This window comes from Lates calcarifer, linkage group LG5, assembly GCF_001640805.2.
Source record: "Lates calcarifer isolate ASB-BC8 linkage group LG5, TLL_Latcal_v3, whole genome shotgun sequence".
NCBI classification, from domain to species: domain Eukaryota; kingdom Metazoa; phylum Chordata; class Actinopteri; family Centropomidae; genus Lates; species Lates calcarifer.
The window spans coordinates 16956841-16976774 of record NC_066837.1 but is presented as its reverse complement, the minus strand read 5'-3'; the positions used below and the strand labels follow the sequence as shown (position 1 = coordinate 16976774).

At 39.4% G+C, this 19934-nt stretch overlaps 3 protein-coding genes and 1 long non-coding RNA gene across 5 annotated transcripts in view; 3 read left to right on the top strand and 1 right to left on the bottom strand.

Moving 5' to 3' along the window:
* Positions 1-1155: 1155 nt before the first annotated feature.
* The window catches only part of LOC127142488 (uncharacterized), a 293661-nt gene continuing 274882 nt past the window's right edge, over positions 1156-19934 (top strand). The window contains exon 1 of one of the 2 annotated variants that reach the window (XR_007813272.1): positions 1156-1165. This is a non-coding gene — a long non-coding RNA (uncharacterized LOC127142488). Of the gene's footprint in view, positions 1166-10330; positions 10341-19934 lie in introns of those variants that run through there. The other variant, XR_007813271.1, reaches the window with a different exon arrangement.
* LOC108875920 (sialidase-3-like) lies at positions 1624-5281 on the top strand. Its single transcript, XM_018665129.2, has 2 exons — positions 1624-1934; positions 2058-5281. Exons 1-2 carry the CDS (start codon positions 1704-1706, stop codon positions 3000-3002), a joined length of 1176 nt encoding a protein of 391 aa, XP_018520645.1. The 5' UTR covers positions 1624-1703; the 3' UTR covers positions 3003-5281.
* On the top strand, positions 10696-13006 carry LOC108875921 (sialidase-3-like). The gene is made up of 2 exons (XM_018665130.2): positions 10696-11049; positions 11203-13006. Exons 1-2 carry the CDS (start codon positions 10849-10851, stop codon positions 12127-12129), a joined length of 1128 nt encoding a protein of 375 aa, XP_018520646.1. The 5' UTR covers positions 10696-10848; the 3' UTR covers positions 12130-13006.
* LOC108875922 (forkhead box protein D3-A) lies at positions 18442-19899 on the bottom strand. Its single transcript, XM_018665131.2, has one exon. The coding sequence runs from the start codon at positions 19757-19759 to the stop codon at positions 18692-18694; it is 1068 nt and encodes a 355-aa protein (XP_018520647.2). The 5' UTR covers positions 19760-19899; the 3' UTR covers positions 18442-18691.

The following is a 19934-nucleotide window of genomic DNA, read 5'->3' as shown; positions in this document are numbered from 1 at the left end:
GTAACTGTTGGGGATTACAGTGAAATTCACAAAAGGACAATATCAACTGATAAAGACAAATAGCTCCTACAGACAGCACAGTGGAGTGAATTACAGGAACTGTATCATCTTCTTTAAATTGGTGAGTCACATGCCACCCACACCACCCCAATGCTTGTACAAGGTCAATAGCAAAGACTTTGGCGAGATGGGATCTACATTTCAGGTAAATACTACTTGCAGTTAAAGATGTTGCATTCAAGAGTACCATCCAGTATTATGGTCTCGGGTCCAGTTAACTGGAAGTGAATCTACAGGCTTTCAAATATAAACTGAGATCTGGATATCAGCACAGTTGATCTATATACATGCCCAGACTATTGTTTCTGTATTGTGTACCTGTTTAAATATATAGCTTGTTTTTTTAGCAATACCTCTGAGGATATCAATGTCAATCTGTCGGTCAGTCAGCTGGATCAGGTGGATCACCAGTCATAGTTCCTAATGACTTGGTGACCTGCTGACTTTTTGTCTAGCACCACCATGAGGTTCACATTTGTGTTGTTGTGCAAAATATCTCAACTAGAAGACAGATTTCCATGACGTTTGATAAACACAACAATCTGTAATAACTTTGATTAACAGCAGGTCAAAGTTCTAGTTTATCCAGTGCATTGGTGTATGACCAAACATCAGATGACGCACGAACCAGCTACTTATCACTCCTTCATTCTGTGCAATATTATTTCAAAGTGTAAAATATCTGTAGTCAATTGAATCTTACTGTAATGTATATAGTCCCTGTGTATATTGTTCTCTTGTTTCTAATATGTATATATTGTCTTCTTTATATCTTGTTTTGTATTTTACCAATACTGATGCCTTTTTCTATTTTGCTATCTTTGTATGTTTGAATCCTGATTGTGCCTGCTTTTAATTTCACATTTACTGAAAATGATCATAACATGTGTTCTACAAGGTGACATGGTGGTGCAGTGGTTAGCAGCAAAAAGGTTCACCCAGGGCCTTTCTTTGTGGAGTTTCCATCTTCTCCCTGCGCCTGCATGAGTTCTCTCCGGGTACTCCAGCTTTTTTCCAACAGTCCAAAGACATGCAAGTTAGGTTAATTGGTGATGCTAAATTGTTCGTAGAGTGTGAATGTGAGTGTCAATGGTTGTTTGTCTCAGTATGTCAGCCCTGTGATAGACTGGTCATATGGCCAGGGTGTCGCCAAGTGTCAGCTGGGATTGGCTCTGGCCAGCTCGCGACCCTTAACAATAAGCAGTATAGATAATAGATAGATGGATGGATGGCTGTTCTTCAAATACAAGCAAATCATAAAATATAATCAGATAATTTAAGGTCTGTTTTATTCCACTTCATTACCCCCCAACCTCAGGCCAATTACATGGAAGTGCTAGGATTCTGACCCACACTTGCTTTCCCGACAATCCTCCTGATAAATTAATCATCATACTGGCTTAGGCTCTGTTCACTAGTGGGTGGACATTTTCTTCGATTTAGATTCTTAGATTCACTTCTCTTTTCAACCGAACGAAGAGTTCTGCTTCAACAAAAATAAATACCCCTCCCATATGTAAAAACTGCCTGACCTAGTCTTATGAAACCCTTAAAATCCTCAAACTTAGATGACCATAGAGATACACACTTTCAGTTTGTCTTTTTTACTTACTGAGTGATCATTTTACACACGGATACCAGCCATGGGCAACAAACAAACAAAACCTGAGGACATCGAACTACAGAACAAAACCGTCTTTAAAACTCATAGTGCTGTTGTGTACAGGATTCCTGCCCTTTTCTACGACAGAAACAGTGAAACTCTTCTAGCCTTTGCAGAGCAGAGGGAGACTGCAGATGATGCCAGTACAAAGAACCTGGTTATGAGTAGAGGAACGCTGAAGGATGAATCCTCTGGTGCAAAGACAATTGAGGTAAACAAATCCAATCAACTCTGTCATTGTTGGCTGAATTACATGTGAATATACAGTATTACTTTCAACTCCATCAACAATGCTTTGTTTTATTTACACACCTCTGAATAATATCTTTTCCAGTGGTCAGAGCTCAAAACAGTGGTGGAAAAGGCAAAACTTGACAACTACCGTCCTATGAACCCCTGCCCAGTGTTTGAGAAGAACACCAACACACTTTACCTGTTTTTCATCTGCGTTAAAAGCACTTACTCAGAGATGTGGCAGAGATGGTTAGGCTGCAACAAGGCCCGTCTCTGCTACATCACAAGCACTGATCTTGGACAAAACTGGAGTGACGTGACAGATTTGACAGACAAACTGTACGAAATTAAGAACTGGGCCACATTTGCTGTTGGACCAGGCCATGGTCTTCAAATGAAGACAGGTAGATTGATTGTTCCTGTTCATGCTTATGATTCCTGCTCTTCCTGCTGTTGTTGTATAATGTGTAACTGCTCTGTTCCACATGCTCGTGCCCTGTACAAAGACATTGATGACAGCACATGGAAGTTAGGCAATAGGCTTCAAACACAATCAGGGGAATGTCAAATGGCAGAGATTTTTGATGGAGACTCCAAAAGCTCCATCTACTGCAATGCCCGTAGTCAGGGAGGCTGGCGAGTGGAAGCTGTCAGTGAAAATGGTGGAGCTGATTTTCACACATTGAGCAATGCTACAAAGCTTGTTGAAACTGGTTCAGGTTGTCAGGGAAGTGTGGTCTCATTTCCAGCTCAAGATGAAGGTGCAGATACAGAGGGTGACCCACAGTGGCTGCTCTACACTCACCCAAGCAACAAGTCCAAGAGGACTGATTTAGGAGTGTATGTGAGCAAATCCCCAAAGGATCCAAGTAAGTGGAGCAAACCCTGGATCATTAACAGTGGACCCAGTGGTTACTCAGACCTGGCTTACATTGGTAAGGGTTGGTTTGCATGTCTAATGGAGTGTGGGGTGAAGAAAGAAACAGAGCAGATAGCCTCTGTGGTTTTTAGCTACAAGGACATCAAGTCAGGCATTGGACAGTAAATATCCATTGTCTTTAATTGACAAGACATGACTCTGTTGTTATACCATAAATTACATTTTTCTTCCACATATGGGACTTCAAAGTAACCTGCTGTTTAATACAAGTAATGCTACTGCACTGAAATCCTATTTACAACTGTTGAATATATTACATGCTGGAAAATTATTCACAATCAAAGTTATATTTACATGCCATATTCGCTAAAATGATTAACAGCCATTTACAAATACAGTTAACCTTGAGTTGCTTACATTTTCATTTTGTTTTGATTTTTGATTTCAGCTCTAACAACCACGACACTTATGTATAATACTGCTCTGACATTTTACTGCACTTTTCAAATGTGTATTTACAAAGATGCAACATTTACCCAGAGGTTGTGTTGTTTATAAAATGTAAAGAGTAAAATACATTTTGACAAATAAATTGAGTTTTAAGAACTTTCACAACTAATTAGGTGATGGAAACAGCAGGAAAAGTACTTCCTGTTTTTTGTTGATATTTAACACCGTAGCCATTGTGGCAAACATGTTGTCATTCATCAACATCACCTAATTATATAAGAATAAATGCTTGGTTTCAGTCAGGGAATGCTTGAGAAACCATAATGAAAGGAATCACATTGACTATCAGTAGGAAACTGTTGCTCCTCTTTTTCATGGGAGGATGATCTCGACCAGACCAGAAACTGAAACATTTTCACTTTTTACCTTATTTTAATTGGGGACAACTGGAATTACTGAGATGTTTAATTGTCAAAATAGACTGGAGATTTTTGTTTATTTGACCTTTTCTTGTGACAGTTGTGACAAACTTAAAATGCGCTGCAGTGTGCTGAAACACATTTAAAGGTTTTGTGTGTGTTTGCATTATGATATATTGATTTGTTTGTTTGAATCCTGGTTATTTCTAATTGTACTTTTACATTTAGTGTATACAATGGCATATGTTCTTCGAATACAAGTAAATAATAAAAACAACATAACATAACACGTAAGACCCTCCAACAATAACATTACAACAACAGACACCCAACAACATCACCATCAATCAGGAATTTAGTGCAACAATGAAGATGACACACCCTCATGTCTTCAAGATATTTTCAGCAGAGCTATGCTAGAAGGTACAAAGGATCTGTGGTTACAGGAAGTCCATAGAGGTTGTACCCTATACCTCCATCCTGATGGTATCAACTTGTATTCACCATAAAGAGTGTGTGATACGTCACAAGGATTGCCCAGCTACCCAAGACTCACAAAGCAGTGTCATACTGAGCTGTTGTTGACCTGCATTCTTACAAGACATATAAACAATTTTACTGAGTTTCTTCTTATTAGCCACAGTGTAACAATCAATGTAACCACCTCAATAGTCAAATTGGTTTTTGCTCTGTTTGCTATTAGGTGGATATTTCTTTTCTTTTCACTTCTCTTTTCATTTCTTATCAACTGAACAGAGAGTTTTGCTCCAATAAAAACTATACACCCCTTCCTGGCTCACAAACACCTCCACCCAACCTCATGAAACCCTCTAAACTCTCAAACTTCAATACACAGTGCAGCATACAGCGTAGCGTTGTATATCACCATTGAAGCATTCAGGGAACAGCTCGTCCAACAGAACTTACTTCCTCTTTCATGCTGTACAGTAACACCACAAGTGCCTTCAAGGATGTTTTTCTCAAGTTATCTTCCATCTAAGATTCAGTTAATGACAGTGACTACTCATAAATGGCTCAGCAAGTCTGGACTCTTAACACTTTACTTTAAATCAGTATGAAACAAGTAAGACTGTGTAAGACTATAAGTATTTGGCCACCATACTTTATATCTAATTTGGCAGACACTGTGAGTGGGAAAAATTAACTTTTTGCACTTGCTGTGTGAATCTTCCTCCCTGCACAGAGGCTATTGTTTGCTATCAATGTTGGTCTAGGCCAGACACTGATTGGGAAGACTGTGTACTTGTGTAACTATCCAGAAATCAGTCTCATGCCAGTCGATTTTCGATGAGTGAGGTTGGCTTATAAATGCTTAGCTTAACACTGCTACAGTGTTTCCCTGTTTGTACAGACCATAAGTATACCTCATCTTTGTGCAGATAGTCTGACCCATATGCGCATGTAAAAGATTGCAATAAATACTCAACTCACTTTAAACGTTACTGAAACACATTTTAAGGCTTTGTGTGTGTTTGCGTTGTGATATATTGATTTGTTTGTTTGAATCCTTGTTATTTCTAATTGTACTTTTACATTTACTATATACAATGGCATATGTTCTTCGAATACAAGTAAATAATAAAAACAATATAATCTAACGTATGTTGTTGCCACCTGATTATAATTCCCATGGTTCAACACATTAAAAAATGAGTAAGTTCTTCAGAACTGAACAAAGAGGTTTAGGCTGAAATAAAAACAAAGACCCCTCCCTCACTCACAAATAGCCACACTGTCCTATAAAACCATCCACAGTCAAACTTTGATGGTTGTAGAGATACACACTGCAGGTTTTTCTTTATCTATTGAGTGATCATTTTATACAAAGACACACCGTGGACAATGTCATTTTAAGGGATGTTGGACAATACTTATGATTTAATTGTCAAAGGAGAGATCATTGTCCAAATATATGCCCAGCTTACTGGCTGCAAGTTTGATATTAGTAGACAAGGAGCAAAGACTATTCTGTAGAGAGGACATGAATTTCGTGGGTTAAATACACTGATTCATTTTTTATTTTCATCTAGCTGGAGGAAGTTTTAGGACATTCAGTGCTTGATTTCTGAAAGACAAGAAATCAGGCAGTGTAGGTTGTCTTTTTCCCTGTATTTTAATGGGACATAGATTTGAATGTCAGCTGTACAACAATGATAGTGAATATTGTGTTTGCAGGTCATGTATCATAGTGGAAGCATGTAAATGGAGAACAACAAGGGGCCAAGAATGGAGCCTTGGGAAACACCACAGGTTGGGGGAGGGGGCTCTGAAGAAGAGCCATCACCAACAATTACTGAAAAAATCAACCCAATTTTTAAGGCAATCCAACAAAATCACCTGATCAGTGGTATCAGACAATTACTAGCATCAGCTATTCCTAATAGACCATTGATTCATAATTAAAAGAGTAAAGCGTAACTGGTCCAACTTTCTGATTAACTACCCTAACTTATATACCAGTCAAATCCGCAACGTAAATATAACTATTTTGCTGGTACTGGAGAGTCTCTGCTTCACAGTCACAACAAGACCTCAGGAAGTCCAATGCCCAGCAGCAGTTTACCATAAAATAGTTACAGTACATAACTCCCTGTCTGGACAGAGCCAGGCTAGCTGTTCCCCTGTCTAAAATCTTTATGCTAAGTGTAATGCTCTCCTTGTGTGTGTGTAGAGGTACACAATTCAGCAGTAAGCCAAACTCCATTCAAATGAATACGGGAGTCAGGATATTGCGTCCAAACTCTGGGTGCTTTATTGGGCAGCAGCTTCATATACAGTCTGAATAGGAGTGAAACTAGAAAACATAAACAAGATACAGTAAGATGCATAGTCAAATCACAGGGTTCTGTGTGTAAACTCCTCATAACTACAATGCATCAGTAAAATAGACTTTCAAGTGCACAGTAGAGCAGCTACTAGATATGTCGATGGTAGAATGGAAATATACAGAGCTAGAGCTCATTTACACACTTAAAAACTTCCTTAACTCTTACCTATGATAGTAACTAATGAAGATAATACATAACAATGACATATTGTACTGTCAGTACCTTTTGCAGACTACAGCTCTCATGACTCAACTACAGTAAACAGGCCATGTAGCTGAGCTAACAACAACATCATACGAGGCTCTTTAAAATAACTTCAAGAAAGACATTGTTCTATGTTCTGTATGAAACCAATATTCACAGACAATGCTTTCGAAGGCATAAACAAAAGGAAGGATTGCAACAGATGGATACTGAGGCTTATGCAGCAAAATGTGGCTACAGGCTGAGACTAAGGCACTGACCTCCTGCTCCGGGTCAAAGTGCATATTCACACAAAACAACTAAAGGCACCAAGAGGGGGCTCTAATTCACCAAACTAAAGACAGAACACTAAGATAAGCTAACTGTGTCCCGGCACCACCTCTAGCTCATACTTTATGAGAAATAAGAGTGATACTGATTGTCTTATCTGGCTCATGACAACAGCAGCAAATACGCAAACTTTCCTAGAATGTCGAACTTTTCCTTTACAAATGAGTTTTGCTTGTATTGATTGTTGCATAAAAGCACAAAATAATCATTGGAAAATCCAATTTACACTCGTTGAGTGGGGCACCACCATCGGGGATATTAATTTTGATATCAATATTCTGCATTAATATCCACACTGTAAATTTTCATCAGTCTGATATCTAAGATCGTGATTTCTCCACCCAGGGATCTGGCTCACCATTGCAAAGAAACACACAAAACTGCTGGGTCTACAAGTGTATTTACAATTTATTGATTACTAAAGTGAATATAGCTATAGAGTGAAAACATGTGAAATAAAAATAAAACAGAAGTGTAAAGATGATCAAACTAGCATGGTGAACTAACAGCAGGTAAAATGAGTAGGGTGATCTGGTGGAGGTTTAGTCTGTAACTGTAATCTATTTGTACTGAATTTGGAGATGTCTATCGATGGTGAAATTAAGTTTACTTATGTCATCATGAACCCTTGTCATGAGCAGAATGTTAAGACCAGCCTGCTGTTTGTTGCGGCAGCTGCAGACTTGGCTGGAATCCAGGCGGCTGGGTTGTGGGGTAACCATGGAAACGCAGGATCCAGGTGGATTCTCCTGGTGGCCGCGTCTCTGGTTAACATGGTGATGGATTCTGCCGGTGTCTCAGCAGTTCAGCTTTAGTTGAGTTGCAGGTTTCTTTGCAGGCGGTCGTGTGAGCTGCAGGCCTCTCTTGCGGGTTGAGGAAAAATAATCTCTTACGTAGCCTACTTATTGTTTTCTGGATAACTTTAGAGGAGGCTGGTGTCGGCCAGATAACTCTAAAACTGTCAAAAATCTTCAGAATAAAAACACAGGATTGTCAAAAATTAGTTCTAAGTATTCAGATATTTTTGTTCCTTTGACTTAACTTGACGTAGCTTGGTTTAAAGAAATAAAGAATCACTTACGTGTCTAGATAAAAGAAAAAGTTGCTTGCGGAACATGTGGTTTTCTATTCTCTTGAGGATAGTATCAGGTTTACAGGTGGAGTGAGGTGGTCTCAGCCAATCAGGATTCATTGTCCTCACTTTCTTTGTCCCAGTTAGAATGAAATATGATCTCTTATTAAACTCTAAATTATTCATCTGGAATACTTGCGCGCATATCACATATTCACCTTCCACCATGATTAAGTAAGACATTGTACAAGATGAGATATAACTTGGTGGTGCTAATACTTAAAGAAAGACAATGCATTAATAAAAACATGGATCAAAACACATTATTTGCAGATCTTAAGACAATTAGCCGATTAGCTGCAAAAGAATAAATTGTGTTCATCATCAGTAATAAAACATTAGAGGATTGTGTGCAAGGTTGTCCTGGAATGTGACGTAATTTCCAAGCAGAGGTCTGGTGTGGAGAAAGATAAACAATGGAGGAGACAGGACCTAGGACCTAGTTTGTTGCAATAGAATGAAGATTTGAAGAACGTTTATTTATAAGTTTCGGATGAACTGGGGTCCATTAGAATAGATTCTCCTGAATGGGCCATATGACCTTTGACCTTTGGCTTGGGAGGAGGAGTTCTGTATCTGCTTCTTATCACACATTGTTGGGGAGGCTGAAGAGAAGATGGGGGTTCAGGTTCCAGGCTGACGTCAGGCTGGTGCCAGATGTTGCCACATGATGTGAAAAAAAATCCCCACACAGTCGGTGTACCAACCATAGTCTATTTAGTAATCAGTAAAAAGAAAGTTACACTGCTTCAAAAGAAGAGGGACATTTCTGTTTCCTGTTTGTAATACAAAAACAGGCAGATTTGGAAAAATAACTTTAGCTCTTATCAAACTGGCCTTTCTTGCAGGAAAGCTGTTTCTCCTTAACACAACATCACCAGTATCTCACTGTGTGGTAGTGGACCCAAGGTAATTTGAACAGCTGTAACTGTTGGGGATTACAGTGAAATTCACAAAAGGACAATATCAACTGATAAAGACAAATAGCTCCTACAGACAGCACAGTGGAGTGAATTACAGGAACTGTATCATCTTCTTTAAATTGGTGAGTCACATGCCACCCACACCACCCCAATGCTTGTACAAGGTCAATAGCAAAGACTTTGGCGAGATGGGATCTACATTTCAGGTAAATACTACTTGCAGTTAAAGATGTTGCATTCAAGAGTACCATCCAGTATTATGGTCTCGGGTCCAGTTAACTGGAAGTGAATCTACAGGCTTTCAAATATAAACTGAGATCTGGATATCAGCACAGTTGATCTATATACATGCCCAGACTATTGTTTCTGTATTGTGTACCTGTTTAAATATATAGCTTGTTTTTTTAGCAATACCTCTGAGGATATCAATGTCAATCTGTCGGTCAGTCAGCTGCATTGGTCCAGACTGAAATCTCTCATAAGCTACTAGGTGGATCACCAGTCATAGTTCCTAATGACTTGGTGACCTGCTGACTTTTTGTCTAGCACCACCATGAGGTTCACATTTGTGTTGTTGTGCAAAATATCTCAACTAGAAGACAGATTTCCATGAAGTTTGATAAACACAACAATCTGTAATAACTTTGATTAACAGCAGGTCAAAGTTCTAGTTTATCCAGAGCATTGGTGTATGACCAAACATCAGATGACGCACGAACCAGCTACTTATCACTCCTTCATTCTGTGCAATATTATTTCAAAGTGTGAAATATCTGTAGTCAATTGAATCTTACTGTAATGTATATAGTCCCTGTGTATATTGTTCTCTTGTTTCTAATATGTATATATTGTCTTCTTTATATCTTGTTTTGTATTTTACCAATACTGATGCCTTTTTCTATTTTGCTATCTTTGTATGTTTGAATCCTGATTGTGCCTGCTTTTAATTTCACATTTACTGAAAATGATCATAACATGTGTTCTACAAGGTGACATGGTGGTGCAGTGGTTAGCAGCAAAAAGGTTCACCCAGGGCCTTTCTTTGTGGAGTTTCCATCTTCTCCCTGCGCCTGCATGAGTTCTCTCCGGGTACTCCAGCTTTTTTCCAACAGTCCAAAGACATGCAAGTTAGGTTAATTGGTGATGCTAAATTGTTCGTAGAGTGTGAATGTGAGTGTCAATGGTTGTTTGTCTCAGTATGTCAGCCCTGTGATAAACTGTTGATATGTCCAGGGTGTCGCCAAGTGTCAGCTGGGATGGGCTCTGGCCAACTCGCAACCCGTAACAATAAGCAGTATAGATAATAGTAATGGATGGATGTTCTTCAAATACAAGCAAATCATAAAATATAATCAAATAATTTAAGGTCTGTTTTATTCCACCTCATTACCCCCCACCCCCCAGCCCAACCACAGGAAACTGATAGGATTCTGACCCAAACTTGCTTTCCTGAGATTCCTCCTGATAAGTTAATAATCATATTGGCTTAGGCTCTGTTCACTAGTAGGTGGACATTTTCTTGTATTTTCTTTTCACTGAACAGAGAGTTCTGCTCCAACAAAAATATATACCCCTCCCATACTCAAAAACTGTACCACCTTATAAAACCCTCAAAATCCTCAAACTTAGATGACCATAGAGATACACACTGTCAGTCTTTCTTTTTTACTTACTGAGTGATCATTTTACACACGGACACCAGCCATGGCCAACACACAGACAAAAACTGTGGATGTCTTTAAATCTGTTGTCTACAGGATTCCTGCTCTTTTCTACGAGACAGAAAGTAACACTCTTCTAGCCTTTGCAGAGCAGAGGGAGACAGAAGCTAATTGCACTGCGAAAGAGCTGGTTATGAGAAGAGGAACACTGAAAGATGAATCCCCTGGTGTGAAGACAATTGAGGTAAACAAATCCCATAACCTGTGTCATTGTTGGCTGAATTACATGTGAATATACAGTATTTATACAGTATTATATAGTATATACAGTATTTATTTCAATTCAATTAAAAATGCTTTGTTTTATTTACACACCTCTGAATAATATCTTTTTCAGTGGTCAGAGCTCAAAACAGTGGTGGAAAAGGCAAAACTTGACAACTACCGTCCTCTGAACCCCTGCCCAGTGTTTGAGAAGAACACGAAAACACTTTTCCTGTTTTTCATTTGTGTTGAAGATCGTGTGGAAGAGCAATGGCAGATAAAAAACCGCACCAACAAGGCCCGTCTCTGCTACATTACAAGCGAGGATCTTGGACAAAACTGGAGTGAAGTGACAGATTTGACATACACACTGGGCGAAATTAAGAACTGGGCCACATTTGCTGTTGGGCCAGGCCATGGTCTTCAAATGAAGAAGGGTAGATTGATTGTTCCTGTCTATGCTTATGTTTGCAGCAGCTCAAGCAAGTCTAATGAGGCTACTTCATATGCATTCGCCCTGTACAGTGATGATAGGGGCAGCACATGGAAGTTAGGCCAAATGCTTCAAACACAATCAGGGGAATGTCAAATGGCAGAGATTTTTGATGGAGACTCCAAAAGCTCCATCTACTGCAATGCCCGTAGTCGGGGAGGCTGGCGAGTGGAAGCTGTCAGTGAAAATGGTGGAGCTGATTTTCCCACATTGAGCAATGCTACAAAGCTTGTTGAAACTGATTCAGGTTGTCAGGGAAGTGTGGTCTCATTTCCAGCTCAAGATGAAGGTGCAGAGGGTGACCCAAAGTGGCTGCTTTACACTCACCCAAGCAACAAGTCCAAAAGGACTGATTTAGGAGTGTATGTGAGCAAATCCCCAAAGGATCCAAGTAAGTGGAGCAAACCCTGGATCATTAACAGTGGACCCAGTGGTTACTCAGACCTGGCTTACATTGGTAATGGTTGGTTTGCATGTCTGATGGAGTGTGGGGTGAAGAAAGAAACAGAGCAGATAGCCTCTGTGGTTTTTAGCTACAAGGACATCAAGTCAGGCATTGGACAGTAAATATCCATTGTCTTTGATTGACAAGACATGACTCTGTTGTTATACCATAAATTACATTTTTCTTCCACATATGGGACTTCAAAGTAACCTGCTGTTTAATACAAGTAATGCTACTGCACTGAAACCCTATTTACAACTGATGAATATATTACATTACATTTTCATTTTGTTTTGATTTTCATTTCAGCTCTAACAACCACAACACTTATGTATAATACTGCGCTGACATTTTACTGTACTTCTCAAATGTGTATTTACAAAGATGCTACATTTACCCAGAGGTTGTGTTGTTTATAAAATGTAAAGAGTAAAATACATTTTGACAAATAAATTGAGTTTTAAGAACTTTCACAACTAATTAGGTGATGGAAACAGCAGGAAAAGTACTTCCTGTTTTTTGTTGATATTTAACACCATAGCCATTGTGGCAAACATGTTGTCATTCATCAACATCACCTAATTATATAAGAATAAATGCTTAGTTTCAGTCAGGGAATGTTTGAGAAACCATAATAAAAGTAATCACATTGACTATCAGTAAGAAACTGTTGTTCCTCTTTTTCATGGGAGGATGATCTCGACCAGACCAGAAACTGAAACATTTTCACTTTTTACCTTATTTTAATTGGGTACAACTGGAATTACTGAGATGTTTAATTGTCAAAATAGACTGGAAATTTTTGTTTATTTGACCTTTTCTTGTGACAGTTGTGACAAACTTAAAATGCGCTGCAGTGTGCTGAAACACATTTAAAGGCTTTGTGTGTGTTTGCGTTATGATATATTGATTTGTTTGTTTGAATCCTGGTTATTTCTAATTGTACTTTTACATTTACTATATACAATGGCATATGTTCTTCGAATACAAGTAAATAATAAAAACAATATAATCTAACGTATGTTGTTGCCACCTGATTATAATTCCCATGGTTCAACACATTAAAAAATGAGTAAGTTCTTCAGAACTGAACAAAGAGGTTTAGGCTGAAATAAAAACAAAGACCCCTCCCTCACTCACAAATAGCCACACTGTCCTATAAAACCATCCACAGTCAAACTTTGATGGTTGTAGAGATACACACTGCAGGTTTTTCTTTATATATTGAGTGATCATTTCATACAAAGACACACACTGTGGACAGTGTAACTTTAAGGGATGTCCAACCACAGAAACAAATTGCCTTAAAATCTCATGTACACAGGATTCCTGCTCTTTCCCACAACAGAGAAAATAGGTTTCTGGCTTTTGTAGAGCAGCAGAAGACTGCAGATGATACCAGAACAGCACATCAAAAAACAACATGTAAGACCCTCCAACAATAACATTACAACAACAGACACCCAACAACATCACCATCAATCAGGAATTTAGTGCAACAATGAAGATGACACACCCTCATGTCTTCAAGATATTTTCAGCAGAGCTGTGCTAGAAGGTACAAAGGATCTGTGGTTACAGGAAGTCCATAGAGGTTGTACCCTATACCTCCATCCTGATGGTAACAACTTGTATTTACCATAAAGAGGGTGTGATACATCACCTATTCTATGAGATAGAAGGTGAAACTCTTCTAGCCTTTGCAGAGCAGAGGGAGACTGCAGATGATGCCAGTATAAAGAACCTGGTTATGAGTAGAGGAACGCTGAAGAATGAATCCTCTGGTGCAAAGACAATTGAGGTAAACAAATTCGATCAACTCTGTCACTGTCGGCTGTATTACATGTGAATATACAGTATTACTTTTAACTCTATCAGAATTGCTTTGTTTTATTTACACACCTGTGAATAATATCTTTTCTAGTGGTCAGAGCTCAAAACAGTGGTGGAAAAGACAAAACTTAACAACTACCGTCCTATGAACCCCTGCCCAGTGTTTGAGAAGAACACCAACACACTTTTCCTGTTTTTCATCCACATTGAAGATCGTGTGACAGAGCAATGGCAGATAAAAAAACGCACCAACAAGGCCCGTCATTCCAGGGGAATGTCAAATGGCAGAGATTTTTGATAGACAAAGAGACAAAAGCGCCATCTACTGCAATGCCTGTAGTCAGGGATGCTGGCAGTGGAAGCTGTCAGTGAAAATGGTGGAGCTGATTTTCCCACATTGAGCAATGCTACAAAGCTTGTTGAAACTGGTTCAGGTTGTCAGGGAAGTGTGGTCTCATTTCCAGCTCAAGATGAAGGTGCAGATACAGAGGGTGACCCAAAGTGGCTGCTCTACACTCACCCAAGCAACAAGTCCAAAAAGACTGATTTAGGAGTGTATGTGAGCAAATCCCCAAAGGATCCAAGTAAGTGGAGCAAACCCTAGATCATTAACAGTGGACCCAGTGGTTACTCAGACCTGGTTTACATTGGTAATTGTTGTTTTGCATGTCTGGTGGAGTGTGGGGTGAAGAAAGAAACAGAGCAGATAGCCTCTGTGGAGCTGTATCATCTTTAAATTGGTGATTCACATGCCACCCACACCACCCCAATGCTTGTACGAGGTCAGTAGCAAAGACTTTGGAGAGATGGGATCTACATTTCAGGTAAATACTACTTGTACTATTGTTTCTGTATTGTGTAACTGTTAAAATGTTATATGGCTTGTTTTTTAGCAATACCTCTAAGGATATCAATGTCAATCTGTTGGTCAGTCAACCGCATTGGTCCAGACTGACTGGGTGGATCACCAGTCATAGTTCCTAATGACTTGGTGACCTGCTGACTTTTTGTCTAGCACCACCATGAGGTTCACATTTGTGTTGTTGTGCAAAATATCTCAACTAGAAGACAGATTTCCATGATGTTTGATAAACACAACAATCTGTAATAACTTTGATTAACAGCAGGTCAAAGTTCTAGTTTATCCAGAGCATTGGTGTATGACCAAACATCAGATGACGCACGAACCAGCTACTTATCACTCCTTCATTCTGTGCAATATTATTTCAAAGTGTGGAATATCTGTAGTCAACCGCATTGGGACTAATAAAGAATTATCTTATCAGCCTCAACTATGCTTTACATTTATTGCTATATAAGATGCTTATCTAAGCTGGTGACCATAATAAAAATTATACCTGCTAAATATCAGCATGTTAGCATTGTCATTTTGCACATGTTAGCACGCTGACTTAAGCTGAAAGCACTGCTGTACCTACTGCCTCACAGAGCCACTAACATGGCTGCAGACTCTTGTCATGTTAATATATGTGCCTGGGACTCCCTGGAAAATAGTACTGATACTGAGTGGGTTATCCAGAAAGTAAACTGAGTCTGTATAACAAGATGTCATTGGCCAAGTGATAACATATGCATTTTAAAATTCTAAAGTGCCCTTGTCATGTGTCAAATGTCCCTTCATTAAAGAACGTCACAAAGCCTGAAGAGGTCCAGGTGTTTGCTCTGGGTTCACTTTTCCAGATGTGTTCTTCTTCTTCTCAGAATCCAACTGTGAATCTTTCCCCTGTGTGTCATTTGTTGATCATTAAACTAATTTTCTGGGAGATGTTTGGAAATAACAGGCTCACATGCAAAAACCCCTCACTGGACAAGAAACACAGAAACACACACAAAGACAAATTCTCAAATGTGTTAGATGAGTTAATGGTTGACTGAGGGTGAGCTGATTACGTCATGTCTCTGGGTCTCTGCTTTGGCTGCTTCCAGTGTCTGCTTGTTTAGAGGTTGAACGCAACTGGAGAAAATAGGACTATTTTTGCAATCCTCTCATTTTCTGCTAATGTTGTCAAGCCCTGACTATAATCAGACACATTTGTCCCCATCACACATCCAACAGCTCTGAAAGAGAGCCCAGGATCTCTTGAGTATTGAGCATTAGGCTTACTGATCATGGTTATTTGGATGAAACATTGTCTATGGAAATAAACTGGATTCTCCCCTTCACTTTATACTCCTCTGTCATTCCCTCTTGGCCTTTGTTTCCAGATGTTCCACTCACTTTCTTTGTCTTTTGTATGGAAGCCCATTTCAACCAGGAAAAGAAAATATAATGAAAAGTTAGTCAGGATTTTTAAAAATCATCAAAATCCAAAATGATGACATATAATGTCAAACTTGCTATGCCATTCTACTCTTTCAATAAAGTCTCTCTCTCTTTTAGTAAAGACATATGGATACGGTTTGAGATGGTGGGTGGCTCTGCTGTATGCCTCTGTCATCTGTTTATTTCAGGTTTTAGGGATTGGAGAGGGGTCCCCCTTTCTTCACTACTCCATCACACTTCCTGTCACAGGGCTCATGCTACAACTCGTCTCAGGGGCCAGTGGCTCACACTTCACATGACTGACTTTAATGGGCCACACTCCGTGGAGATATATGGAGTTTCTTTTTTTCTTTTAAAGAAAGGAACATGACTGTGAGCACACATATGTGCTGTAATTGAATAAAACTCAAATATGACTGAGCGTGCCAGGAAAAGCAAAGTGCTCCCTGTGGGGTTATTTAGGTGGAAGGCAGCTGTTTGCAGATGGCAGAAGATCTGCTATGAGCCACATCACACTAAAACCAGCAGTTAAATCCTGGGAGAGACACATTTAGCCAGTGTCCCTCTGGAGCAGATAAAAATTGCTACAGTACAGAGAAAAAAAAAATGTTCCCACCTCCTTAGCAAGACTGCATTGTAAAATCTACTGTATTTCTTTAACTGTAAAAACACAGATAACTGTATAAAAATGCAATAGGTAAAACTTATGTTGACGGACTGAAATAAATGGCCTTGCAACTTTGCATGTTTCAGAAATTTTGAGTTACTTTGACTAAAATGTCAAATTTTAAACCTGAAAATGTGAGATCATTATAAATATTGCACATACAGTTTGGGTTTCTTCACCACTTGTGAGCAATGCTGCTATGTATACATGTGCTTGATAGAACACTCTGTCACAATCATCACTGCAGATTTAAGATTCTAATATCTCATTGATATGCTATTGATTTTTAATGCCAACAACTTTCACATTTTTTAAGTTGGTTTCAAATTTGCTTTCACATTCAGCCTCACTCTAAAAATCTCTGACACATGCAGATACAAACATTTAATCAATTATAAATGTAATTTGTACTGAATCATACATATATCATATATATGATAGCTGTAGTTCACACGTAACTGCATTTTGCATTAAAAAAAAACATATATGATGAGTTTGTTGCATCTAACAGATAAACTCCACTTGAAGGTAGGCTATACCATTATAATAGTGATAGCATAATGGAGAAATGCATCACCTGCATGATGATTACTTTCATCTTTCGATACATTTTATCGCTCGTCTGTGCGTTTACAGTAGGTTTTTCATACACAAAAAATGTATTTTTTCAGTTGCAGTAGACTATCATTATGATTATTTTTACTACTACTAAAGAATCTAAATTATTCCTCTCCGCACACTGAAGCTCTCGTGTTTCCTACCTGACAAAACAAACAGCACCGAGCACGTCCGATGAAATCCAGCGGCACAGTTTTAACTTGTAACTACACCTGACAGGCCAGATGACCAGATGTATCTGATATTCGTGTTGACAGAGGACAGAGCAAACCGCTCTAGAGGCCACGTGCTACTTATTTAAGCTGCAGAGACCAACAAGACCAGCGTGGGTTGGAACATGAAGGCCTGTTTTGACTAAACCCCCCCTTCCCTCCCTCCTTCAAACGCGAAGTGGAGGAAATCACGCACATGCACACCACACACACACACACAGAAAGAATCAATAAACACAGGAGGGAAAGAGACGTTGTCCACTTGCATGCTCAGATCTTTTTGTCATCACTTGTGTTCACATCTACTAATTATAACAAAGCAAAACCAGGCACCCACCAGGAAAAATAAAAGAAACGCAGCGATGTCGTCACATCTGAATAATTTCCGTCTCCTCCTTTGAACAACGGGCAGGTTTGTTTGTGCTAATCCCTACTGGTCCATCGAATAAAAAAGAATTATAGGGAACTGTTGTTCGGTGATCAGCATAATTTACGTTTTACTTCTCAAAATGCAATTATGATAATGACGATGATGATGGTTGTTATCATTATTATTACCATTATTGTTATTATTATTATTATTGATAGGGATATGGAATCAGTAATTTATACTATATTCATCAGTAATATTGTTCCATTCTGGTGCGTAGAAATTCGCACAAATCTTGCAATTAAGTCTTCGATTTAAAAAATGAAAGAAGAGACAAACATGAAAAACAGATCGAAATGTAATAATAATAATAATAATAATAATGATAATAAAGTAGTAAAGTATATATTGAAGGCCTACACTGATAATAAACCCTCTCAGTTGCAGTGACACGGTGCAAATCGTATAACTTTTTATTCCAAACAATTTAAGAGCTAGAAAATATCATAAACATTCACTTCAAGAAAACCCATTTCTAAATACACTGGCCTTTTTACAAGCTAAGGCCACCATTAAAATCTGTAGTACCTGTTTTTAATTATATAAAGTACCGTAAGTTTATTCTGAGGCTGAGAGGACGAAGATACACTTCATTTCTCCGTGATATCAAAGCATGCAGGGACATTAACGTGACATTAAATTAAATTAAATTAGACGAAATTTTAATGATCCCAGTGGGGAAATTGGACAGCTGGGTAACGGGGTAGTTGGGAATCATTCCGTGCAGCGAGACAGGAGTCATGAACGAAGAGTTCGGAGCCAGTGGTGGGACAACGGCGCAGCGTCCCGGGTCGAAATGTTCAAATGTTAAACAAGAGGGGAAATTCTTGGAGAGGAGCGAAGAGAGCGCAGGTATGATACGGGTTTCTACACCCAGATTTCGGAACGCGTCGGGCCCCTGGAGACAAGAACCCATTCTGTGCGCACCGAGGAGAGGGAAAACTGGCATCAGGCTGCGCTCCTGCGCCCTGGAGTCCTTCAGCGTCCCCAAATAGAAATGTTGCCTCTTGAAGCGTTTCCTCCGCCGAAGAAAACTCCCGTTTTCAAACATATCGGCAGACAAGGGATCCAGGGTCCAATAATTTCCCTTTCCGGGATTCCCAGGCTCCCGGGGCATTTTGACAAAGCAGTCGTTTAGAGACAGGTTGTGACGGATTGAGTTTTGCCACGCAGGAAACTTCTCCCGATAATACACAAAGCGCTGGCTGATAAAGTCACATATCTCACTGAGGGTGAGTCTCTTTTTCGGGCTCTGGAGGATGGCCATGGTGATAAGAGCGATGTACGAGTATGGGGGCTTCACCGATGCGGTTCTCCTGCTTGGACCACCGTCCTGTAGCTGGACAGCAAAGTCTCCCTCCTCCCTCGCTTCAGGAGTGAAGGATGAAGCGTTTTGCTCCAAGTTCGTGTTCGTCTTATTTAACAATGAAAAATACGCGCTCCTCACAACCTCGCTACCATCTGTCTGTCCCTCCACGTCAATGTCCGTCTCCTCCATTAGTATGCAGTCCAAGGTCATGGCCCACAGAGTGTCCGGGTGGCACGGCAGCCCCAGCGGGCGAGGTAAGCGCCTGTCTAAGGGCAGAACAGGCGCAAAACCCCCTCCCCCCTTCTCATTCACTAAAAGTTGCGCATCTGACTGCATGTTGGACTTTTTTGCCTCCCACTCTAAACTGCCATCTCCTCCTCCTGCGAAGTCTGTCTCCATTAAAACAGCAGTTGAATATTAATTGATGATATAACTGAGGATATTAATTTCCACTCATTATCACCATGGTAACATGAAAGTTACATTTTATTCTTTTATTTAGATTTATTAGGCTTATTGGACTTACAACTTATTTCCAGTGTGTACTGATTAACAGTGGTGGAAGAAGGATTCC